The following is a 27631-nucleotide window of genomic DNA, read 5'->3' on the forward strand; positions in this document are numbered from 1 at the left end:
GTAAGTTACATAATTCGCCTAATGAGAAAAATACCAGTTCCCCAGAGTCAACAGAGTTTTCTTGGCACTATCTTCTAAAAGAAACGTATCACCTGAACTTTATATGGGGAACAGTGAACCACATGTGTCCTACAACAAATGCAGAAACAGCTTTCATGTGGCAAAAACTGAGATTAACTTTCCTGAAACTGAAGGCTAGGGCAACTTCATTAGGACCCTACAAAGAGTTGGCTAAATGAAGCCTTTCTTTCACCTAGGTTTACATGGTTTTAGAAAAGCTCTTCCTTCCTGGAACTAGAGACAGTCACAGGTTTATCTGGTGGGGAGAAGAGCGAAGGAGGAAGAGACCAACGTTTACCAAGAAGATCTAGTCTTATGCCACCTCCTTGATCCATGTCACCTCGCTTAATCACACAACAAACCTATAAAGAAGGTATGGTGAACTCATCTCATCAAAGAGGGAACTGAGATTCAAAGGTGTTAAGGTGGTCAAGATCATGTAATTAGGATGTAGATGAGGCAGGAATTGGACCCAAGTGCATCTGAACCCAAACCCTCTCTCTGCTCTCCCGCCTCTGTGTCAGTGGCCCTGTTAGGTCCAGAGCTGGACAGTGCAGGGCACAGAAGGACGAGGAACTTGCTCTGCTGCCCTCAAGATACTTACAATCATCCAGTTGGACTAGGCAATCCATAAGGTGGTGTACGCTATGTATAAATAATATACTAAATAGTATGGAGTTCATAATAGCTACAAATCTGGTGGGAAACTGTAGGTTCTGAACAAAGCATAAGAAGTGATATTTCGGGCTTCCCTGGTGGCGCAGTCGTTGAGAGTCCGCCTGCCGATGCAGGGAACGCGGGTTCGTGCCCCGGTCCGGGACGATCCCACATGCCATGAAGCGGCTGGGCCCGTGAGCCATGGCTGCTGATCCTGCGCGTCCGGAGCCTGTGCTCCGCAACGGGAGAGGCCACAACAGTGAGAGGCCCGCGTACCGCAAAAAAAAAAAAAAAAAAAAAAAAAAAAAAAGAAGTGATATTTCAACACGTTTGATGAAAAATCTTAACTATGTCATCTGATCAATGGGTCTCCCCCTCAAAACATTGATAGAGATGCTGGCTTTTATGTTTAAAACAATGGTTATGCTATAAAATAGAACATTCCCAGTAAAATAGAACATGATCCAAATATTCCCAGAAACTGATCAAACTTAAAAAGACAAACTACATGTTATATTTCTATATATTCTGTATAGGGGAGTATGGCTGAGTAGACAATAATGAAATACATGTAGAAGCAGCACCTTAATAACCCCACTCTCACAGAGTAAACGTCACGTGATACTAACGGAATCGGCAATTGGCTCATCTATATCACACTGATCTCATCCATTGAGCTAAATGTCAGGCCTGCAATGAAAGATACCTTGGCAGAGTTTTAAAGTTCATGTCCAAAATCTCTGACTTTCTCTGGTTATCTCTAAGTTGGCTAAGAATTTCGTGACCACGAAACTGGGACCAGAGTCAAAAAAGCCAAAAAAGGCCAGGTGAAGCCCAGGCCAACTTTAGCTGGTGAGCGTGAGGAAAAATAACAATAAGTCTTATTCTTCCCCCGCCCTTCCCCTGGGCTCCATCTCCAAACCCACATCTTAAAAAAAGTAATGTTCTTAGGCAAGAGAACGCAATAATTATCCTTGAATTTATAAATCCTTTTAAACTGGAAATAATTGACAATGATCATATGAGACCGGGAACCCTGTGACGGGTGTGCCTTTTGTGCATTTCTCAAGAGCTCCTGGTCCGGGAAGAGAGTAGAGGATGAAATCCAGCCTGCCCTCCACCTGTCAAGCCAACCACAACTGCTCAGGCCTTCATCTACCCCATCAGCTGAGAGGAAAGGGTGCCGTTTTTACAAATTCACCTGCCTTGCCTCAGGCTGTGTGCCCTAAGACAGCTTCTGCCCGTGGAAGCCCCTTCTAACAAGTCACAGAGTCACTGAACAGGCTACGAGTAGCTCTGATGGAAACCATATGAACTGGGCTCCAAGCACCTTCATTTTTCCAAAAAGGGAAGAAAGCTCCAAGTCCCTCTTTAATAGCATCCCAGACTCCTCAGAACATGGCAGCCGTTTTTCCCCAGGTTCCATCAGGAATACACGCTCACCCACTCTTTTGGCACAGAAACCAAATACTCTCAGCTCTCTGTGCTTCGGGCTTAATTCTTCCCACTGCCTCAATTATTTCCAGGCTGTTAAGTGGGGCATTTCGAGTGGCTTGTCAGGTGCCTGAGCCCCAGGGGGTCACTCAGTGCTGTGGAGAAGCAAGCCACTAAATATGCCTCTGGAATATTTTAGTCACTTCAAGAAAGGTTAAGGTTCCAGAGAATGTCCTACAGCAGCTTTCGAATCTGCCCCACGCTGGGCTGTCATCTGGCAGGTGTCCCCAAGTGATTAGCGGTGACTAATTATGGTTCCCAGTAATTGTCCAGAGAAAAGAGAAAACAGGACCAACTTACTGAGTACAATGATAGGCACTGTCTTTTTGCAATTTAAACATTCTTGAAAACAACAAAGAAAGCTGTAAATGTCACCTCCACCTGTAAAGGATGGCACAAGAGAAACGGTGACACTCCTAAGTATATTCCTTGAATATTTGATATCTAATTTAACAAGTTCCGCTTTAATATTTAAAATGAATGCTTGTGGACATATACACACTACCAAATGTAAAATAGCTAGTGGGAAGCAGCCGCATAGCACAGGGAGATCAGCTCGGTGCTTTGTGACCACCCAGAGGGGTGGGATAGGGAGGGTGGGAGGGAGGGAGACGCAAGAGGGAGGAGATATGGGAACATATGTGTATGTAAAACTGATTCACTTTGTTATAAAGCAGAAACTAACACACCATTGTAAAGCAATTATACTCCAATAAAGGTGTTAAAAAAATAATAATAAATAAATAAATAAAATTAATGCTTGGTTATCCTTTCCCCACCCTTAGATCACAATGGTTCACTTCATTTTTATTTTTTGCAACCTATATTCAGTGACACAAACTACAGATAACAATTTAATCTGCTTGTTTGTCCTTTGGTACGTATCCTCAGCATGAATTTTTTAACCAGCTTTAAACTATCCCCATAACAAGATTCCTAAGGTCTTCTAAAGCACTGGATTTCATCTTTCCTTGCTGCCTTTTCTTTTTTTCTTTTCTTATCTCTCCCTTTTCTTCTCTAGGAGTGATTATGGAAACAAATGTGTTTAAGACGCTTAATTTTTACTCTCTTGGCTTAGTAAATAGGTCAGTCACTTCTAAAAACTTAAAACACCATGTAAATATAAATTGACATGTAAAACAGGTTTATTCATATGAATGTTATATCTTAACTGCAAGAGTGCTATTTTTTTTTTTTTTTTGCGGTACGCGGGCCTCTCACTGTTGTGGCCTCTCCCATTGTGGAGCGCAGGCTCAGCGTCCATGGCTCACGGGCCCAGCCGCTCCGCGGCATGCAGGATCCTCCCAGACCGGGGCACGAACCCATGTCCCCTGCATCGGCAGGCGGACTCTCAACCACTGCGCCACCAGGGAAGCCCTCTCTGTCTTATATTCAATATGTTTTGGCTTGAATGTTATGCTGATGGACAGCCACCTTTATTTCTAGAACCTGTTTTCCATGGTAGAATTTAGAGATGGAGATGTACGGTGGGTAATGAACTAGACTTCAACGTCCAGAAGCCTCACTCGGCTCTTTACTGTTTCTCTAATTAATCAGCCGATCCTGGCAAATTCATCCCTCTGTATCTTCGTTTAGTCACCACTGAAGTGGAGGTCCGATTCAACATTGATTACCTACAATGTGTGAGATCCAGCAAGGTGCTGGAAATACAACGAAGGAGAATACAAATTTTGACTGCCTTCCAGAATTTCAGGGTATAGAGAGGAAAAATACAAATGAAGAGAGGCAAAACACGTGGGGGTGGCATAAATGTTTTACAACGGAAACTCCTCTGAGTTAAAGACAACCACTTGCATGGAACAGTAACTCTCTCCCTGATGGGCTAGGAGTCTTTCCTCGGGACCCAGACCAGACCATTAGTCAGGAACCAGGTGAAGGGATGAGGGCAGGATGAGCAGTGACCGCAGGTCAAGGTCAGAGGCTTTCAACTGTAGACATTCAAAGAAGGAGACTCAGAGACTGTCAGAGTTTGACTCGGGAAGGTCACTCAGGCAGTATCCACACCAAAGGGTTGTCATGGCGATTAAAGGGCTTAATGTCTAGAAAGCATTCTGAAGAGTATCTGGCACCTTGCTACATGCTATGTAAGGTTTGCTGCTGCCATAATTAATATTATTGTTATTAAACTAAGTGAATGGGCCCATCTTGTGTTCAATGCGTCTTTTATTTCTAATAAACACAAGATCTCATTATTGGAAAAATATATTTAATCACTCTTCTTGATGGCATTCAGATTTCAGTGATGCATTCATCCTTCTTTTTGAACATGTGGTGTGAGCGCTTTTTTTTTTTTTTTTTTTTTTTTTGGTACGCGGGCCTCTCACTGTTGTGGCCTCTCCCGTTGCGGAGCACAGGCTCCAGATGCGCAGGCTCAGCGGCCATGGCTCACGGGCCCAGCCGCTCCGTGGCATGTGGAATCTTCCCAGACCGGGGCACAAACGAACCCCTGTCCCCTGCATCAGCAGGTGGACTCTCAACCACTGCGCCATCAAGGAAGCCCGAGTGCATTTTTATATATTCTACAGGTCCACAACCCACCGTCTGAAGTTCTTAGGGCCTGATATGACTGCAATTCAGAATTTGGGGATTTAGAATGTAACACGGTACGCATACCTCATGTTGTGTAATGCTCCATCAAGGTCTGAGGCAGTCCCCGGTGGTTAAAGACAGGAATATTTTTGCAAAGAGATGGATGAATATTCACACAAGAAGAAGCTTCTCGCCAGTCCTGGTTAGATTCTGAATGAATTAGGTCAAGTGAGGTTTTGTCTTAAAATGGGTTATAAAGAAAGTTTCCAGAGCTTTTCAGATTTCGGTACTGCAGATAAGAGATTGTGGACCTGCAGTTGTAAAGTACAAAGGGAACATTCACATGCCCCTACAGACTGGAGTAAAGGCAAGTCTTATGTGGGGAATCAAGTAAAAATTGCAAATAACCAGATTAACTTTCCAAAATCCTTGAGAGTGACTGCATAATGCTGCCAGTGTTAGACTAGGTCACTGCGTCCTCAGCTGAGTTCTAGAAGGAGCTGGTTTATTATATGAGCGGTGACGTTGAATGAAAGATATACATCTTTGAACCTAGAATCACTCCAGCCACGCACAAGGCATTGAGATGATCTATTTATGAGAAGCACAAAGCCTAAGAAACCCAAAGCACTAGGCCTCTGATCTTATGCCCTTTCTGGAAGAATACAGCCACTAATGGTTGGCAGAAATGCCCGCTTATATAAAAAGCAAAACAAAACATAACAAAAACAAGAAAATCTTTTGTGCATGTGTACGTGTGTGTATATAAGGCATCGAGTATAGTCGAAAATATATATTAAATGCCCCTTTGATTTTTGCATCACTGGATTTATTATGTTTGTTTTATTTGAATTGTTTTCTTTGGTAGACTTTAAATTCAATGAGTTTATGTTGTCTTGTTCACCACTGCATCCCCAGAGCCAAGCATCATACCTGTTTTCAATAAATATTTGTACATCAAGAGGCAGTATCGCATAATGTTTAAGAGCACAGACTCTGTAGGTTTGAATCACTGCTCTGCCACTCCAGCTGTGAATCCATGGGCAACCTCTCTGTGTAATCATACTTACTGTATCAACCTAGGCGGACTAAGTTATATTCTAACAACAAACTCCCAGATTCCAGGGGCTTAAAGCAGCAAAGGCTTTTCTTGTTGTTGCAGTCACATTGCATGTTTATCACAGGTCACCCAGGACCCTGCTCTGTGTCATCCTTGCCCTCAGTCCGTGAGCCAAACTGTCTGAATGGCACACCTGGCACGTTGCCAGTTGCCCGAGCAGAGTGAAAAGAACATTCTTCAGTGTCAAATATTGGTAATTAAATGCTTGGCCTGGAAGTGACACAGGTCACTTCTGCTTATATCAATACATTGGGCAGAACTAGACAGAAGGGTCCAGGGAATACAACCCTGCCACGTGCCCAGGAGGTAGAGAGGCAGAAAGACACCGTCCTCATAGGGTTGTCATGGTGATTAAAGGGCTTAATGTCTAGAAAGCATTCGGAAGAGTATGAGGCAACTTGCTACAGGCTATGTAAGGTTTGCTACTGCTGTTATATTATTACTATTACCACTGAACTAAATGAATACAAATTTTTTGGAGGCCAAAAACAACTCACCTTTCAAGCTTCTCTTTATTGACCTGAATTTGGCTAGAGGTTTCCTGGTGGTTTAATACACTGTTCCCCTTTAGCTACCAGTGACTGCCAGTGTCCCATCGAGCAGAGACTTACTTATCTTCAGCACAGACACAGGGCAGCCCTCGGGGTGCCCCTCCAGCCTCACCTGTCTTAAGATGACTTTTGCAGCCCAGCTGGATGTAGAAAGGCAATCCAGGGGAAAATGCCAGAGGTTAACTGACCCCCTAATAACTTTTAGGTGTTGTCTGCTGTGAAGCTCCCGGTTCTAAATGTGTTTCATACAAAAATATTTATGCTGCAAGCTGTAGCATGCAAACAGCAATCTGCATTATTGGTTTCAGATGCCAATTTTCTCCAGCTCTGGTTCTCCTTTGTGTTATGTAAACAAATCCCAACCATCTGGACCACAACAAGCCACACTGAAGTATGTGCTCACTCCTTGCAAAAGCATCAAATCAAAATACAATCTCACAGAATTCTGCCTAACGAAAAATTGGAGTGAACATCATGGTCTCATGAAGCTGTTTGAAAAAAATGTTCTGTAGGTGTCAGAACTTAGAATTAAAATAGGATAGCAGAAATGAGCATCTCAGAATATTTATCATACTGATAAGCAGAAACAAACATAACCAGAAGATGATCTCCTATGGCGTTACCTATATTAAGAGCAGGCCAAGTCAGTACGTTCCAAATTACCTCAATAAGGAAAAGGGCTTAGGAAAAGTGTCTCAGACAGATGGGAAAACTGAGAAGAGATTACTGCAAGACTTAACCATGATAGTCAGAAAACAAGAGCTTTATAAATTCCCACTCAGCTAAGGAAAATGTATGCTTTATAATAATTGAACAAACAAGCTAAACTCTAGGCCTTCAATATCAAGAAACAATGAATCAGGGCTTCCCTGGTGGCGCAGTGGTTTAGAGTCTGCCTGCCGATATTTACTGTATTCTTTCTTCTTTCTTTTTTTCTCCCTTTTCTTATGAGCCATATGGCTGAAAGGGTCTTGGTGATCTGGATGGGTGTCAGGCCTGTGCCTCTGAGGTGGGAGAGCCAAGTTCAGGACATTGGTCCACCAGAGACCTCCTGGCTCCACATAATATCAAATGGCAAAAGCCCTCCCAGAGATCACCATCTCAACGCTAAGACCCAGCTCCACTCAAAGACCAGCAAGCTACAGTGCTGGACACCCTATGTCAAACAACTAGCAAGACAGAAACACAACCCCACACATTAGCAGAGAGGCTGCCTAAAATCATAATAAGGTCACAGACACCCCATAACACACCACAGGATGCAGTCCTGCCCACCAGAAAGACAAGATCCAGCCTCACCCACCAGAACACAGGCACCAGTCCCCTCCACCAGGAAGCCTACACAACCCACTGAACCAACCTTAGCCACTGGGGGCAGACACCAAAAACAATGGGAACTATGAACATGCAGCCTATGAAAAGGAGACCCCAAACACAGTTAAGTTAAGCAATATGAAAAGACAGAGAAACACACAGCAGATGAAGGAGCAAGGTAAAAACCCACCAGACCAAATAAAACAAGAGGAAATAGGCAGTCTCCCTGAAAAAGAATTCAGAATAATGATAGTAAAGACGATCCAAAATCTTGGAAATAGAATGGAGAAAATACAAGAAATGTTTAATAAGGACCTAGAAGAACTAAAGAGCAAACAAACAATGATGAACAACACAACAAATGAAATTAAAAATTCTCTAGAAGGAATCAACAGCAGAATAACTGAGGCAGATGAACAGATAAGGGACCTGGAAGATAAAATAGTGGAAATAACTACCGCAGAGCAGAAAAAAGAATGAAAAGAATTGAGGACAGTCTCAGAGACCTCTGGGGCAACATTAAATGCACCAACATTTGAATTACAGGGGTCCCGAAGAAGAAGAGAAAAAGAAAGAGATTGAGAAACTATTTGAAGACATTACAGTTGAAAACTTCCCTAATATGGGAAAGGAAATGGTCAGTCAAGTCCAGGAAGCACAGAGAGTCCCATACAGGATAAATCCAAGGAGAAACAAGCCAAGACACATATTAATCAAACTATCAGATATTAACTACAAAGAAAAAATATTAGAAGCAGCAAGGAAAAAAACAACAAATAACATACAAGGGAATTCCCATAAGGTTAACAGCTGATCTTTCAGCAGAAACTCTGCAACCCAGAAGAGAGTGACAGGACATATTTAAAGTGATGAAAGGGAAGAACCTACAACCAAGATTACTCTACCCAGCAAGGATCTCATTCAGATTCATGGAGAAATTAAAACCTTTACAGACAAGCAAACGCTAAGAGAATTCAGCACCAGCAAACCAGCTTTACAACAACTGCTAAAGAAACTTCTGTAGGCAGGACACAAGAGAAGGAAAAGACCTACAATAACAAACCCAAAACAATTAAGAAAATGGTAATAAGGACATACATTTCGATAATTACCTTACATGTAAATGGATTAAATGCTCCAACCAAGAGACACAGACTGGCTGAATGGAAACAAAACAAGATCTGTATATATGCTGTCTACAAGAGACCCACTTCAGACCTAGGGACACATACAGACTGAAAGTGAGGGGATGGAAAAAGATATTCCATGCAAATGGAAATCAAAAGAAACATGGATTAGCAATTCTCATATCAGACAAAATAAACTTTAAAATAAAGACTATTACAAGAGACAAAGAAGAACACTACATAATGATCAAGGGATCAATCCAAGAAGAAGATATAACAATGGTAAATGTTTATGCACCCAACATAGGAGCACCTCAATACATAAGGCAAATACTAACAGCCAAGAAAGGGGGAATTGACAGTAATTCAATCATAGTAGGGGACTTTAACACCCCACTTTCACCAATGGACACATCATCCAAAAAAAAAATTTCACAATTTGTATAGAAACTCAAAAGACCCCAAATAGCCAAAGCAATCTTGAGAAGGAAACATGGAGCTGGAGGAATCAGGCTCCCTGACTTCAGACTATACTACAAAGCTACAGTAATAAAGACAGTATGGTACTGGCACAAAAACAGAAATATAGATCACTGGAACAGGATAGAAAGCCCAGAGATAAACCCATGCATGCACGTATGGTCATCTTATTTTTGATAAAGGAGGCAAGTATATACAATGGAGAAAAGATAGCCTCTTCACTAAGTGATGTTGGGAAAACTGGACAGGTACATGTAAAAGAATGAAATTAGAACACTCCCTAACACCATACACAAAAATAAACTCAAAATGGATTAAAGACCTATATGTAAGGCCAGACACTATAAAACTCTTAGAGGAAAACATAGGCAGAACACTCTATGACATAAATCACAGCAAGATCCTTTTTGATCCACCTTCTAGAGAAATGGAAATAAAGACTAAAATAAACAAATGGGACCTAATGAAACTTAAAAGTTTGCACTGCAAAGGAAACCTTAAACAAGACCAAAAGACAACCCTCAGAATGGGAGAAAATATTTGCAAATGAAGCAACTGACAAAGGATTAATCTCCAAAATTTACAAGCAGCTCATGCAGCTCAATATCAAAAAAACAAACAACCCAATCCAAAAATGGGCAGAAGACCTAAATAGACATTTCTCCAAAAAAGACCACAGATAGCTAACAAACACATGAAAGGATGCTCAACATCACAAATCATTAGAGAAATGCAAATCAAAACTACAATGAGGTATCACCTCACACCAGTCACAATGGCCATCATCAAAAAATCTACAAACAATAAATGCTGGGGAGAGTGTGGAGAAAAGGGAACCCTCTTGCACTGTTGGTGGTATGTAAATTGATACAGCCACTATGGAGAACAGTAGGGAGGTTCCTTAAAAAATTAAAAATAGAACTACCATATGACCCAACAATCCCACTTCAATATGCCAAGATCCCCAACAATCTCGGCATATACCCTGAGAAGACCATAATTCAAAAAGAGTCATGTACCACAATGTTCACTGCAGCTCTATTTACAACAGCCAGGACATGGAAGCAACCTAAGTGTCCATCAACAGATGAATGGATAAACAAGATGTAGCACATATATACAATGGAATATTAGCCATAAAAAGAAACGAAATTGAGTTATTTGTAGTGAGGTGGATGGACCTAGAGTCTGTCATACAGAGTGAATTAAGTCAGAAAGAGAAAAACAAATACTGTATGCTAACACATAGATATGGAATCTAAAAAAAAAAAAACTGTACTGAAGAACCTAGGTGCAGGACAGGAATAAAGACACAGACATAGAGAATGGACTTGAGGACATGGCGGGGGCAAGGGTAAGCTGGGACAAAGTGAGAGTGGCATGGACTTTTATATACTACCTAATGTAAAATAGATAGCTAGTGGGAAGTCGCGGCATAGCACAGGGAGATCAGTTTGGTGCTTTGTGACCCCCTAGAGGGGTGGGATAGGGAGGGTGGGAGGGAGATGCAAGAGGGAGGAGATATGGGGATATATGTATACGTATAGCCGATTCACTTTGTTATAAAGCAGAATCTAACATACCACTGTAAAACAATTATACTCCAATAAAGATGTTAAAGTAAAAAAAACTCTAAGGAAAATCCTTCTAATTGTTGATATTTAAATAGATGAGAGAACAAGAAAACACGGAACTTTGTTTCATAGTTAATTAACATCAGGTAGATTTCAGGGGAAATGACGTGCTCTGAATAAATTATAATCTGTGTTAAACCCTGGTTATAATCCAAGAGCAAAATTCCCAGTTTCTTTCCAAAAGGCTATGTGTCATTTTCTTACTTCAAATAGTCTGCTGATGATAGCTCTGGAGGTTCTAATCACATATAATTCCTTGGACTTCAAATTATTTTTAGCCCATCATTTCAACTGTTCAACTCCAAAATAATATTATTATAAAACTACCTTTATATGGCTTGAAATAATGCCTAATCCTCTGGGCTATCAAGATTGCTTACAAAACCAATAAAATTCAGAACAAAGACTTCCAGTAATTGTGTTCAGGCAACAGAGTTTGGACTTCAGCAGTTGGCAAAAACAGTCCAAGTTTGTGAAACAGCGATCATAAATCCTACTCTTAATCTCACACAGAGCCATACTTTAATGTAGAAAAAAAGGCTCTTTCCCCCCAAAAATGTTGGCTATGTTTTACAACGTAGCCTAGTAATAGATTTTACAATTAGAAATCCACATCCACAAGGGAAGGTTTGATCCATTTAGACTCTGTTGTTAAAACGTCAGAGAAATCCGAAGTAAACTTTCGCAAGACCTCCAAAAGGAATATTTACTCTGATGGCCAAGAATGCTTCCACTAAATCAAGCTGACTCTTAAAATGGAAGCTTCATATTCTGGAAAATGCTTGTACATAGACAACCTCATTCCCTAATTATTTCAAATCAAGGAGTTAAGCATTTTCACGCAAATTCTTACAACACACCCAAAACAATTCTACCCGCTTGAGCAAAGCAAGTCTCATATGGCCAACCAATTTACCTTTCTAGTAAGTGCTGCAGGACTTGGGGCCCAATTTAAGAAACTATTGTTAGAACAGTCATCAAACTGCAGGAAGAGTAAGGGGGAAAGAGAGCTTGTGCTGCGTAGGGCAAGGCAAATTAAGCTTTGGGCAGAATAGGGGAAAATAAAATTTTTTTTTTTTTTAACAACATCTGCTTCCTAGCCCAAGGGGTATTCCCTGCAATCACTGTTCCCAACACCATTGTTAGACAGACCTCTGAGTGGCAGACATCGAGATCTGATTCAACACAGTCTCCCATACAATCTTGTTGTGAGTACCTCCAATGTCAACTGACAATAGAACAGGCTTTTCTGCTCTTGCTATGCATGCCAAGAAAAGTGCCAAGTAAACATTTTCAAAAACTTCCAAACATTAACCACAAAGAAGCAATGGAAATATTGGGGGGATAATGCCACATCTCCCCCTGTTTCAGGAGCAGAAAGGCTTCTTACCTTGCTCTCATCCCCTTCAAACACCGACTGGTGGACGTTGCATGCAAACAGTGAGTTTGGGAGGTCCGTGAAGTCCGTGATTGCTTGAAAGGCCTCCTCCGTGAAACACTGAGTCACAGCCCAGTCTCTGTCTATGCAGCAGAGCAGGAAGAGTCCTCCATCTTCCGGGATGTGCCCCTGCTGCCCCAGGCTCCTCGTCCCAATGAAATAAGAGTCTCCCCTCATTCCTGAGGATACAGAGACGGATGCATGTTAGAGTAGGATTCGATTCCTTAAAGCTTGGTTGGAAGGTCGCAGTTCTGGAGTGTCTGGGGCAGAGAGGGGAGTGTGATTAGGAAGAGAAGCAGGGGCTGTTAGAAGGGGGAAGACCCAGCAAGTTCACATTTTCCCCTTGATCTCTGAGTTACAACTTCCCACACAGCTCTGCTTCTGGGCAAGAATCCAGTCCCAGCTATGGACAAAAAAAAAACCCACTTGGGCAGGACTGGAGTTGGAGGCCAGGGGCTCCAGCCTAGCTGTTCAGTGTTTACTAGACTGGGAACCTCAGTTCTCTGAGCCTTGCTTCCTTAAGAGAATCAAATGGATTCAGACAAAAATGCACATAGGAAAGTGCTTTGATAAGTTACATGATGAATTATCGACCATTACTGCTAACGCTTATCACTTCTTGAGTTCCAGGAATGATTCTAAATGATTTGCGTGCCTTAACTGACCTATCAAATCTCCATCTATGTGGTTGGTACCAATATTATCCCCATTTTACGGAGGGGAAAAACTAAGGAACAAAGCAATTAAGTAACTTTGACAGGGTCCATGACAAAATGGCAGGACTAGGATTCAAACTCAGGGAGTTTGGCACGAAAGTCTGCTCTCCTATACCACGGAAATGAAGCAGATCAAAATTACTGCAAGTCTATATTTAAGGAAGTACAACCTATTTCATCACCACCTGAATCCTGATTAGGGTAACTCTAATAGTTAATCATCTATCCAAATGAGGACACACAGACACACAGACACACACAAAGACACACACACACACACACACACACACAGACACACACACACACACCCTCTTCTGCCTGGGGTCATTACTCTAATTTGTGAACTCTGGATCTTAAAAAATCACTACTATCTTGGCTGATCCAAGGTATACAGATTCCCCACCCTCAGAGTCTCCAATGTGAAGCTTTCCAGTATTAATCTCATCTACCAGTGTTCCACGATTCTATTCTTTCATTACCCCTTACATTCAAAATTCTACCCAACTGCAGCCAGTTGGAGACTTTTTCCAATTTTTGATACTGGTACATAATTCAATAGATTTCATCAGCTTTCCTGCATACTTCAACAACAGTCAATGTCTGTATTTTTCCTTTGTATCTATTTTCATGTCTATCATACTCTTCTGTTCAAAGATCAGTGATTAAAGTCCCAGAAGGTGAAATAACTTGCCCACGGGTACCCAGATAAGACTGCCTGGCAATTACCATGTGGCTGCTGGATCATCCTCTGTTTCCCCCAATCCCAGCAATGCAGAACCTCAGGGTAAAAGACAGAAAGGCAGTACCGCAAAGTGTCACTCTGCCCTCGCCAAGTTTAGGTAAGATGTAAATTCTAGATCCCCACACAAGTATGGGTTTCTACTTATATCCCTCTCGAACTCTGAATGCAGTATTGTGATGAGGTTGTTTCTTCATTTTTCCTAGAAACAAAGCCTAAATGGCATCCTGATAAACAGTATTTGATGGCAATATAAATGATGCGTTACATAGAAAATCTTAGGCCTGGTTGGGTACAGGAGCCAAAAATGAAAGAATCTGAAATAATAACTAAAAAAGTAGATCACTACAATTGTGGAAAATGAAAATGTCATTCTACATAAAATATAATAGAACCATTCCTGTATTCTAAAGTTCTCAAAACTCCAATTAATGCAACATTTTCTGTACTTAAATCAATAAAGTATGTATTTTAAATAAAAATATGGTACATGGTTTAAGCTTTATTTTTTTCCATAATGAATTCAAAATATATGAACATTTTTATTTTTTATTTAAAACATTTTTTTGTTATTATTTTTTGCCCACACTGCACAGCTTGTGAGATCTTAGTTTCCTGACCAGGGACTGAACCCAGGCCCTTGGCAGTGAAAGTGCAGAGTCCTAACCACTGGAGGAATTCCCTATGAATATTTTTAATTAGAAGAAAAAACTTCAATGAAATAATTAAAAGTATTTATTTCCCTTCATATTCATTTACACTGTTGCTTCAGATATTTTAGCATAATATGCATAATGACTATCACATTATTATTAGAGTATTAATTATTTTAATAGTAAAAATAATTACTAAGAACATTAAGACACTTTTACAGGTGACCCTTGAACAACGTGGGGGTCAGGGGCACCAAGAGACCACGCGGTTGAAAGTTCAAGCATAACTTTAGAGTCGGCCCTCCTTATATAGGGTTCCACATCTGTGGATTCAACCAACCTCAGATCCTGTAGAACGTACTCAGTGGAAAAATTCTGTGTATAAGTGGACCTGCACAGTTCAAACCCATCTTGTTCAAGGGTCCGGTGTATTTTCATCAATGGATTATAGGAAAACCTTCTGATAATAAAGTTACAATCATCCAGTATCATGAAATATAGGTATTGTCAACTTTGATTTCATTTTGAATCCTGTCCTTCTTAGATAACATTTTTAAAATTAATCAGAATGGATCCCATAATGTTCTTAAAGGGGTCTGACACTGTTTCAATTATTCTTTTTTTCAAAGAGAATTAAAATCCGTTGCTGAACAAATTAATTAAATAGACCAAATATTAAGCCTCACTCAGGACTCATTTTAATCTACCCAAATAGCCTTAACTTCTGTTCTAAGCTGTAACAATACGATTACCTCTGTAGGACTTTATTTTAAGCTCATTACTTTCAGTGAAGATTTAAAAGGTGAATGCATTTTTGGCAAACAACTTATTCTACTTACATGGAGAAATACTTTAGAAGTCAGAGCGTCGAACAAAGAAACCCTGGTTTCTCTTCCCAGTTCCACTGCTGACTCACCTCATAATTTGGAGAAATCTATTGATCATTCTGTGACTCCGTTTATGTTTGTAAAACAGGAACAAAAAACCCTATCTGCCTCCCTCGGCTAAGTAGGAAGAGGCAGAGGAATGAAATAGGGATGAAAAAAGCGATCAAAATCAGTGTTAATCACTCGTAAAAGGATATGTACTCGGAAACACTATAAAAGCATATCATTAGGATCATCTCAGAGCAAGACTATTATGCTTTGGTATAACCACTAACCTTCAGTAAACCCACATAAACAGACAGAAAGGGAAATGCTGAAGATGAAAGGAATTCCAGCAACAACTGCCTACATAGCTTAAGAAGATTTACTTATGTTGTCATTATTTCTAAATCTGAGGTTGGTCATCCAAAAGAGAACAGCTGCTTTCAGCTCAAAAGGCAACTCTTCCAGGAGGGCTCCCCGACCTCCCCCAGGACCCATGAATTTAGCATCCTTTCTTTGCAGTCCCTGAGTACCAGCCTAGCCCTCGCACAGTTCATTCTACGCTCCGACTACTGTATCTCCAACCAGAATGGTATTTCTTGAGAGCAGAGACTGAGCTGCCTTCGTCCAAGGTATCTTCAGCCTGATACATCTAGAAAGCCCTCAAAATATTTGACTGAGTTAATGAATTATGTAAAAAGGGGTCACTGTCAGGAAAAAACAGACCAGCAAGTGAGTTACAATGATCGACTTAAAATATATACTCTAAAAATGTTATTTATTTCAAATGTATACACTAATAATAAAAATTAACCCACTCATTTCAGATTTAATTTTAAAAATGAAAGATAACAAGAACCACTCAAAGGATTCCTTTAGCTAAAAGTAAAAATTTGTGGAGTATAACTAAGATAACATGTATGTTTTTCTGATTATATGAGTTCACTGAAGAAAAAACTGGAAAAATCAGAAAGGTATAAAAAAAGAAAAGAAAACCATAATCCTGCTATCCAGAAAACTCCGTTAACATTTTGGCATATTTAGTTCCAGCGTTTTTTTTCATGCATAATTCTGAAACAAAATTGGGAGCTTGCTGTTTAGTATCCCACACTGATACAGCCAAGAGCAGTTCCCTGTATCATTACATATTCTTTGAAACATTAATTTTAATAGTCACATAGAATCCCAGTGTATAGATCTGTCATAATTTATTTAACTATTCTTCTGTTGTTTGACATTTAGAAAGTATATATTTCCATCATTACATTCATCTGGCAAAGAAAAACCTCCATCCACTTTTAAAATATAAAGTCTCCCCAGGGAGAACCTCAAAATTTCTTGAGATGAAGAGAAGAGACATTTATATGAAATATTGGAAAGAGCCCCAGGGGCCTACTTGGGTTCTGGTCCTTCTGTAAGTTGCATGTTTTCTGAGCTGTGGTTCCCATGTTAGCAAAATGGAGAAAGACTGCGGTCTTGTCTACTGCGAATATCAAGCGAAAGGAAGCAAGTGAATGTCTTTTGAAGGCTCCAAAATAATACATGAATTAAAGCCACTTATTACTATGTACAGGCTTGTCAAAATCAGAGGAATCTGGCACTACAGAGGTGGTTGCCATCTAGCACTAATAAGGCTGTAAACAAGTTTCAGACTTCAGTGAATGTCCATGATGTAAGCTCATGTCACTAAAATGAGACACAAGTAGGGATGCCCCTGAATATTTGGTATGGGTCTGGTTGGAGAGTCAATAGAAAGGAAAGTTATTTATAGGGCAAAAGAGAGTCATTAAAAAACAAAAAACATTGCCCCTCCCCCAACACCACCAAGAGCAAAAATAACTGTTTATTTAAATATTACAAGTAGGTGGCAATGAGAATATAAATGATTGAATTGGACTCCTTTTCATGGAAGAGGAAGCCTGGAGAGAGGAAGCTTCTCAACTGTTCCATTACTTGGCTATAATGTGAAAATGTTTTCATCCAAGATCCTCAGAAGACCCAACAGAACTTATTAAATAAACATTAAAAGACCTAAAATGAAGACAGTATGGTTCCTACCACGAAGACTAGCCACTTGACACTTAAAGATGCCTGAGCAGCATCAAAGAAGTAGCAACTGAATAAATATTTGTGGCGTAAGTGAATATATTCTCTCCCTCTCAATAAAATTAGATGATCTAGACATTACTGGGTTTCTACACAAGGAATTAATCTTTCCAAAACTCCCACTTTTCACTCCTAACAACATTTTTTTTGATATGGTACAAATCCAGGGAAAGGGAACTCAAAGAGACATCTGATTCTGTCGGATACCATTATTGTCACAGTGTTAACTGTATGCATGAGATTTAGATTTCCGAATTGCAGAATCCTAAAAAATACGACCTTTCTAGGAATGGGGTGTAGCTCGTGAGAATGGGGAGCCATGCATTTTGCCCATGGGAGTTCTGATCTAGACAATCTTAAGCTAGATACAGAAGGAGAGGGAAATCACAAATAAGCCCATGAGAACAGCAGAGAGCCATGGCAGGAAAAATAAAATTGTAAGTATCCATGGAGATGCTCATACTAGCTTCACTGTCAAGTAAAATCACCCCGTTAATAGTGTGATGTGTGATCTATGAAAAAGGCAAATGGCACCTTGGAAGGGGTGGTGTGATGCTAATCTTGAGTCCCCTGAACACGCAGAAACTAACACGGCTGATTCTGAGTACCACCTAGAACAGAAAAACTGGAATTTTTTCCTAAGGAAACTATCCCATCTTATTGAGGGGTCAAAATTCATGTCATCTAAGAAACAGGGGCATTGGGTAGACACAGCATAGGGAAGCACAGGCAAGAATTCTTGAGTGAAACCACAGTTGCCTTCAAACTCTGAAAGAAGAAATACTTTTCGTGTGTGGCACTAAGAAAGCAGAAGTCAACCAGGGAAAAATAATTCAGTTTAATAAAAGGAGCCATGGATCTTTTAACAATTCGGGTTAAAACAGAAATATCTTGCCTCGTGTCTAAGTGAGCAACTTGTCCCAGTGACAGCCAATGAATAAGCTCCACAGAGCAGGTGATATCGATCTTGTGGGATGTCACCTAGGGAATCCAAGGACCAGGGAGATGGCTGGCTGACATTTATTTTTAAGGTCCCTCCTCACCTTGATATTTTTATCTTTCCATGACTGGAAGAAAATACACAAGAAAAGAGACATCTGTTTATCTCTGGGCTTAAAGGTGCTCAAGAAAGGGGAACTTACATATAACCTTTAACAAAAGCATTCTCCAGGGTTGAAACTTTTATCTGATGCTCATAACAAACCTGCCTATATTTTTTGTCTTCTAGGTTATTCAAACTAGAAAGCAGGAGGCGGCCGAAGCCGCGACAGTCGTGCGGACGGCGGGCCGGATACACCAGAAATACATCTACACGTGGAACAACTCCTACAGAACACCTACTGAACGCTGGCAGAAGACCTCAGACCTCCCAAAAGGCAAGAAACGCCCCACGTACCTGGAGGGGATTAAGAGCGCTGCTTAAAGGAGCTCCAGAGTCGGCCGCGAGCCGTGGCTAAAAGCGCGGACCCCAGAGACGGGCATGAGACGCTAAGGCTGCTGCTTCCGCCACCAAGAAGCCTGTGTGCGAGCACAGGTTACTATCCACACCTCCCTTCCGGGGAGCCTGTGCAGCCCGCCACTGTCAGGGTCCCGGGATCCAGGGACTACTCCCCCGGGAGGACGCACGGCGCGCCTCAGGCTCGTGCAACGTCACGCCGGCCTCTGCCGCCGCAGGCCCGCCCCGCACTCCGTGCCCCTCCCTCCACCCCGGCCTGAGTGAGCCAGAGTTCCCGAAGCAGCTGCTCCTTTAACCCCGTCCTGTCTGAGCGAAGAACAGACGCCCTCCGGCGACCTACACGCAGAAAACTAGAAAGCAAGAATTTTTAAACATAGGAAATAATGATCTACAAAGGAAGAAACCTGAGTAGGACATACTCCAAAAGCAACTTAAGTTTGAGTTTATTTTTCCTTAGACAGAACAATATTAAAGATTCGACTCATCTGCTTTTTAAATTAAGAACAAGAATGTAAAACTTTTTGCAACAAGGGCAACAAATAGGAAAAAGTGTGCCTTGATTCCATGTTATAGCCAGCTGAGGAGGATAAATAAGGAAACAGGATAAATGGAAATGATTAAGGAATAATTCCTTCTGACTTTAAATTCAGTTTTCATTGAAAAACAAGTAAATGGATTAGGGGAGATGTGTTAGTTTGGAAGAAGTTAAAGGTGACCATGTCAGCTTGAATATTAATGATCAAAACTAAGAATGCAATGTTGCATTAATAAGTAGTAGAAAGAAATGCCTATAGCTATTTTTAAATTGAATATAAGGGTAAATAAATCCAATGCAATTTTTTTTAAAGAATAGAAACCTCAACTTATAAGTTTTACAGTGTTTAAAACCCCTTTAGCTCTAAAATTATTCTTCAACGATACCTGGGGCAAAGTAAGCTGATTAGGAAAAAAATTATGTGAATAATGATAATCATTTTACAATTAAATCATATCAGCTTCCAGTTTGGGTCTGGCCTTATGGATGAGGTCCTTTTGTCGCCTAGCTAGACGCTCTTCGGGATAAGCCAGGCCTTTTCCTCATTTTGCCCAACTTACAGGGAGACTGAAGTATAATATTAGCAACATCAAACTATCCCAGCCATCCTGGGATACAAAGGAGAGACATGATATTCTTAGGCTGTGCTCCAGAGAAACCCATTAGAGCTCTTTTTGAAATATAATGGAGCCTATTTAATTCAGCCACAGAATTTTCACACCCGCTGCGCTGTGTGAACCTCCTGCTATTCTTGATACCATTTGGGATCAGTCTTGAAAGAACCAAGAGGACGCAGTGTTCAACTTGTGGTTTTTCAAAAGAAATTATCCACATTCCTCGCGCATAGCTCCCTTCAGGACACCTTCTGGGACCACTGTTCCACTGGAAGCTCCCACAGAACAATAATTCAATTCCCCAAGGAAGCAGCTTCTTATACATTTTTATGAAGTTAAAAAAAAAAAAAAAGCAAGCTGTTGCCACCATCTCCTTTTGTATTGGATTCTACAGCAGGATCCAGGACTATAGACTCACCCATCATAACATCTTTACACCTGTAGGGTTTTAATGCCCATGGTCTCCCTGGAAGATTTGCAAATCCTGTATATTCTTCCAACTGAAAAAATAAAAAGGGAAGGAAGACCCTCACATCTACACAGGGTCAGATGGGACAGGTAGTTAGGGCCTTTGTAGTCCATTTCCACAGCCCTAACTGACAATATCCAGAAAATGGGTTCCTAACAGGCTTCCTGCAAGGGTAGAGAGTCAGAGGGAGGAAACATCACCTTTTATGAAGGGTATGAAGGTGAGAAAGTTGCTCTTAAAGATCGGAAAATCTGTTTCTACAAAGAATAACCTACAATAAACCAGAGCTTTATTCAACAAAACAAACGAACTATTGGAGCCCTCACCCAAAAGAGAAGAGCTTCAGTCATTGTATTAGTCAAGGTCCCAGCAGGAAACAGATGGCATGCTCAAGTCGGGGAATCTGAAAAGAGTTTAATAATGGAACTGTTGACAAAGGTGTAGGCAGGCTCTAGGGAAACCACAAAAGAGAATGCAAAAGCCTGGGCTAGCGCCATCCCTAGACCAGAAGAGCTGAGAAGAGGGGAGAGGTTTCCAGAACCGGGACACAGAGGGTTGAGTGGAAAAGGCCCCCACTCGGGTTGAGGGATACAGCCCATCCTCAGTGCCACCACAGAGAGGGTGCCAGGGGAGTTAATAGCCCCACCTTGCTCTCTTTCTCTGATCTGCTGGCACCTTGCATTGGCCAAACCCAACTGGGAACCAGAGGGCAAGGGAGCTGGGATGTGGAATATATGGGTCAGCCCCTGGGGCACAGAATGAAGAGGGATGGACAGAGGCTCTCTGGGACCAAGTGAAGAAATCAAGCACTGTCTTCATAATTGGGTGGTAGCCTAGAAATGTGATAGGTTAATTTCAGTGGAACTCAATCTAAAAATGTATAATGTCACAGATTCACCATTTCTTTTTTTTTTTTTTTTTTTTTTTTTTGCGGTACGCGGCCCTCTCACTGTTGTGGCCTCTCCCGTTGCAGAGCACAGGCTCCGGACGCACAGACTCAGCGGCTATGGCTCACAGGCCCAGCCGCTCCGCGGCATGTGGGATCTTCCCGGACCGGGGCACGAACCCGTGTCCCCTGCGTCGGCAGGCGGACTCTCAACCAGTGCACCACCAGGGAAGCCCACAGAGTCACCATTTCTGACTGCCTTTTTCTTTTTCTTAAGAACAAAAAGATGGAAAGGGGCATGAGCAGCTCTGTCTCAGGACCGATGCCTGCACCACTGTGGAAGGGGTATTTCTGAGCCCAGGAAGTAGGCAGAAGTCCACCCTCTCATCATGGCTGTAAGATGAAGTTTAAAAGAAAGCCCCAAGTCTCCAGAGAAGCCAGGTAATTATATGCAAAATAACTTCACCGGAGAGGATGACACTTCTAAAGGGAGCAGGGAGGCAGGTGAGGGTTGCTATGGTAGCCAAAGTAAGATGTAATCTTTCCCCTTCTGCTGTCAGAGGGGACTTAGGGGGCTGGGGCGAAGGGGCAGAGAGTAAGAGAGGCTGCACCTTTGAGGAAAATCCAGCCAAGAAGGGTCTGGGTTATTCAGATCTTCTATTAAGAAAGGAAAGCCAGACTGGAAAGCTGCCAGAGGACAGGTGGGTTGCAGAGGGCTTGTCAGAACTCATTAGGAGGCCAAGAAGGCTGGCGACACTCTCTCTAATAAGATTAGCAGAAAATGATCAGCTCGACTGTAAGGTCTTTTTAATGCAAATATAAAGGAACTAGGAAGACAAAGATGAATATCCCTATCTCAGTCCCCAGCATAGCCTATGCGACTTTTTTTCTCAAATACAGCTAAATGTTCAGGTTACTTCCACATTAAAAATCTTCCATAACTCCCTAAGATCTAGTAAGTTCAATAAAAAGAGTTCTTCCACCCAGCAAACCTGGACACCCACAGGAAGATGATGGTCTTCTTGTCCAGGTGTATCTTACTCTCTTGTCGGTGTGAGAAAAGAGTCCTAAAGATAAGGACTAAAGAAAAGTCCTAAAGAGTCCTCTTTATCTCTTCGTCTAGTCTCAGATAACTGTTTACATTCCAAGCAAGGCATATTTTGTGGTAGGCGCGGGGTTTGACGTAACTTCGGGACCAAGACGAAGAACTTTCCTTCAGTTTCTCAGCCCATGAACTTGGCTTCCTAACCCATGTTCCCTGCTTGAGACTTAAGTTTTACTTGCCATTCTCTTTCCTTTGAGTGCCATTTTCCAACTTGGACAAAAATGCCATCAAGTGCTTAACCAGAGGCTCCGGGGTCCTTCCCAGGAAGGCCCCTCCCCCCACTGACCCCCACCACCACCAGTAAAGCACCCTCCACCCAGGGAGGGCCACCTAGCGTCTCCTTTCTGCTTCTGGTCTACACATGTGTTGTTACTGACAACATTTGGCAAAGCGAACCCATTTACTGATGTTTTTACATTTCCTCCCATATGGTGAGCATCCTTGCTTCTGCCTGTAATAGCCTGCACCCAGCACGGCTCCTGGTCCATGGCACTGGCAAGACGAAAGTGATGTAACATCACTACCTCTACCCAGAGCCACTGCGATTCTCCCTCATTCTCAATCTCTCTCTCCCTCTCTCTCTCTCTCTTGCTCTCGCTCTCTCTCTCTCTCTCTCTCTTCCCGTCTCTCTGTCCCTCTCTCTCTCTCCTAATAGATGTTGCAGAGCCCTGTTCACCCTTCATTACCACTTTCTCAACTGAGTAACTTCCTGAGTCTCAGACTTTCATTGGTCTCCTGCTGTGTTAAATCCAGAAGGATGAGGGTTCTCACTATCCCTTTTCAGTGCTGGTGTAATTCACCAGTTCACTCTTGATCTGAAAGTAAGTCACTGCCCTGATGGCTTCAAGTCACTTTTTAAATCCTTCTCTTCTTTTTATATGCTTTGGCTGAAGATGTTTTCTTTCTCTCCCTCCCTTCCTTCCTTTCTCCCTGCATCCCTCTCTCTCTTCCTCCCTCTCTCTCCCTCTCTCCCTCCTTCAAGCTTACAATCACAATATCTGTTAGGTCCCTAAAGGAGCAAATGCGGATTGGACGTGTGCCTGGGAACTGGAGCACACCTCCTCCTCTCTAGATGGAGCTGCCTGCCCGCAGCCGACTCAACCAAGGTGCCCGACTGAGAAGCTGACCCAGGCTGAGCAGTTTTGCTCCACACTGTCAGAAAGTCACAATTCCGGATGATCCATAATTAGTTCCTCACTTCTGGTGCCATGTGTTGTTTACCAGAAAGAGCTGACCCAGATTCTAGTTTCAAAAAAACAAGCTGAAACCTTTATTAAAGTTCTTCCTGGCTGGCTGCAATTGGGATCAGTTGCTTGGAAGGGCCAACTCACCTCATCTCTCTGTCTTCCAACAACTGATCAGGGGCCAGGCCCACGAGGATGGAACCTGGTTGGTAGGAAGATTTCTGGGGAACACCTCCAGAGGGCTGAGGGAGAGAGACTTGGGGAACACCTCCATAGGGCTGAGGGAGAGAGACTTGGGGAACACCTCCAGAGGGCTGAGGGAGAGAAACCGAGCCAGTGGAGGAGTCAAGTAGTAGCAGCCAACTCACCTTTTAAGAACTGGTGACAACCTTTCCTGGTCTCGATACTGCCTTACTCCAAAGACGGTGCTTGAAATGAAGTGGGAGGAAGATGTATGTATATCATTCCTCTACTTGACCAAAAGAGCAGATGGAAACGCTTATAACTTTAATGAACTGAACCATCATGGCGGACACCATGCTAATCAAGATGGCAGCTTCACTACCGCAGTCGGCAGGCTCCTGACGAGCACAACCGCAACAGCGTGAGAGGCCTGCCCAACGTCCATCCAACATGACACTGGAAGCTCTTTACGTCGTAGGAGAAAACTAGGGCCCCTTCCCCTTCCTGCTTGTCTAACCAATCCCAGCACCACTCCATATGTTTAACTGGAAAAAACAGCCAACAAAATAGAAGCTTCTTGTTAAGATGTCAAAGACCAGTGTTTACGACTGGATTCCTAAACCTTGATTCAGTACCAGGGATGGGGCAGTGTGAAAGACGAAAAACCGTATTTTAGGTTAGCTTGTCTTTTTGAGAGACTGCTGCTGTTTGTCTCTTTATATAGCTACCTCGTTCTACCTTTCAGATGACAGTGTGTGTCACATAGCAGATGCTCAAAAATATTTGTTACATAAATCTAGACGTCTAAATTCTCTTTTTTCCTTCTCTCCACCAGTTCACTTCCTTTTTCATCTTCTACATTTCTTAAAGTTTTTTTTCCTTCTTCCAAACAGAATCTCAATGGCCTTTTCACTTGGAATGTAAAATTACTTCAAATACCAAATATGAAATATTAAAAACTGTAATAGGTGTATGGATACGGAAAAAAGGACCTGGGAAGTACATAATATGAGGGGAAAAGAAAGCAAGTCTAACTGACCACATCAGCATGGTCTGCCCTCGGCTTTGACGTGAGGAGGGTGAAGTCTGGTGCAACACACACACTCAGTCTTTGTGCCCTGCCTGTTGGAGTTGTCATCCCTGTGCACCTGTCGGCACAGCCATCCTGCAGAGTATCTGCCAGTCTATTAAAATCTGTGTAGTGGGCAAGAGGGAAGAGATATGGGAACATATGTATACGTATAACTGATTCACTTTGTTATAAAGCAGAAACTAACACACCATTGTAAAGCAATTATACCCCAATAAAGATGTTTAAAAAAAAATCTGTGTAGTGGGACTGCAGGAAAGGGCATTTGTTATTCTGTATATTTCAGATAGGAATGTCAGAAATATGTCTGTGATAAAAAATAAAAAATAAAAAAAAAGGAGGGGGTACGTCATGTAGCTATCAGGGGAAGGACTTACCAGGTAAAGAGACTGGCAGGAAAAAAAGCCTGACAGCGGCTGATGTATGATAGGAAGGGAGGGTGGGAAGAAATGAGCTCCGAGGGAAAGCAGGAGGCCAGGACGTAGAGCGCCGTACAGGGTATGGAGAAGACTCCGCTTTTTACGCTGAGATGGTAAGCGCTGGAGGATTTTTTTTTTTTTTGCGGTACGCGGGCCTCTCACTGTTGTGGCCTCTCCCGTTGCGGAGCACAGGCTCCGGACGCGCAGGCTCAGTGGCCATGGCTCACGGGCCCAGCCGCTCCGCGGCATGTGGATCTTCCCGGACCGGGGCACGAACCCGTGTCTCCTGCATCGGCAGGCGGACTCTCAACCACTGCGCCACCAGGGAAGCCCCGCTGGAAGATTTTGAATAGAGGAGTTTCATAAACTGACTTTTCTCTGGCTGCTATTTGGGGAATAGACCAAAAGTGCAAGGAGAGAAGGAGGGAACCAATTAGGAAACTATTGGCAGCAATTCAGGCAGGAGGTGATAGTGATGGAGACCAGAGAGGTGGCAGGTGGAATAGTGAAAAGCAATAGGATTCTGGATATTTTTAATGTACTAGCAGCATCTTGTTGAAGGACTGGATATGGAGTAGGGGAGGATTCAAGGATAATGCTGAGGTTTTGGTCCGAGTACCTAGAAGTGGGAAGTTGCCATTGACAAAGATGGAGAATGCTATGGGAAGGGCAGGTTTGAAGAGAGAAAATCAGAAGTGCAGTTTAGGGCTTCCCTGGTGGTGCAGTGGTTGGGAGTCAGCCTGCCAATACGGGGGACACGGGTTCGAGCCCTGATCCGGAAAGATCCCACATGCTGTGGAGCAGCTAAGCCCATGTGCCACAACTACTGAGCCCGCACGCCTAGAGCCCGTGCTCCGCAACAAGAGAAGCCACAGCAATGAGAAGCCCTCACGCCGCAACGGGGAGTGGCCCCCGCTCGCCCCAACTAGAGAAGACCTGCGCGCAGCAACTAAGACCCAACGCAGCCAAAAATAATAAAATAAATAAATTTTTTTTAAAAGTGCATTTTAGGACAGGTTAAGTTGAAGATTCCTACTACTCATCTAAGCGATGAGCAGTTGGTACTGAGTCCACAGTTCAGGGAGGAGGGCTATATCATAAGTGATACTTGAAATCATGGGACTGGATGAGGGGGGTTAGTGAGAGAAGACGTCCAAGGTCTGAGCCCTAGCCCACACCAGCATTTCAGAGCAAAGGTAGCATCTCATGGGTGTGTTGTAAGGATTCAATGAAACGATACATGTAAAGCACTTAAAATGTACTGTGAATCTTCATCAACCATCAACAACCTTGCACACACCCCTCTGACCCCCTGCTAGCCCCTACCTCCATTGGAGCCCCCATCCTACATCCCAGGGACCTGGACCTTCATTGTTCAGGAAGGAAGCAGATAGGGAAAAGAAAATCTTGTTCTCCCCATCAAGGCTACATAGGGAAAGCTTTCTTGCTTATTTTACAACTTGGAATACCGAACATTTTCCCACAGTAACATAAACAGTTTCTAAGATGTCTCAAAGCAGAAACCCAGTACTTTATCTCAAGTACATCATGCATATAATAACCTTTTGGGTTAGCCTGGGGACCTGGTCATAATTTATGACGTTTCTCTGAGAAAATACCTTCCAAATTCCAAACGACTCAACAGAAACCTAGATTTAAAAGGTGGCAGATTGCCCCCTTACATAAAAGCACACATATAAATGCTAAAGATGGATATATCAGGACTTCCTTTAAAACCAGGGTTCTGTAACATATAGCTAGCTATATTTTAGGTGCCCAACCAAGACCAAGCAAGTCCAGCGATAGTCCCTTTGTAGCTCCTGTGTCAGTTTAATCCTTGTCATACCTCTCTGCGACCCTTCCCCACATCACTTTCTAGTGCTCAGCCAGGCAACAAATAGGTTATTGAAAATTTTTCACTCTAAGATAAATTCCCCATCAAGCTGTATTTCTCCATCATAGTCCTTATCTTGCTATACTGTAGTTGTTTAATTGCCTTCTTCCCAATTAACTCTGCAAATGCTGGGCTGTATCTATCTTGTTCACGCTGTATCTCTAGAGCCCAGCATAGTACCTGATACCTAGCGGAGACTCACTAGAACTTCCTGAAGGGAAGAGGAAATCAAAAAATCAGCCTTGGTCCTAGCCTACTCCATGACACATAAGTCTCCTTGAAAGAAGA

The 27631-nt window shown here is 42.3% G+C and overlaps 1 protein-coding gene across 2 annotated transcripts in view; it reads right to left on the minus strand.

The window, feature by feature from the left end:
• RCAN2 (regulator of calcineurin 2) overlaps nucleotides 1–27631 on the minus strand; it is a 244177-nt gene that overhangs the window by 195766 nt on the left and 20780 nt on the right. For both annotated transcript variants that reach the window (XM_024766381.1, XM_024766382.1), the window contains exon 2: nucleotides 12378–12604. In XM_024766381.1, coding sequence (XP_024622149.1) covers nucleotides 12378–12602 — 225 coding nt within the window. In that variant the 5' untranslated portion in view covers nucleotides 12603–12604. The remainder of the gene's footprint in view (nucleotides 1–12377; nucleotides 12605–27631) is intronic.

Source organism: Neophocaena asiaeorientalis, unplaced genomic scaffold, assembly GCF_003031525.2.
Source record: "Neophocaena asiaeorientalis asiaeorientalis breed wild unplaced genomic scaffold, Neophocaena_asiaeorientalis_V1.1 scaffold46, whole genome shotgun sequence".
NCBI classification, from domain to species: domain Eukaryota; kingdom Metazoa; phylum Chordata; class Mammalia; order Artiodactyla; family Phocoenidae; genus Neophocaena; species Neophocaena asiaeorientalis.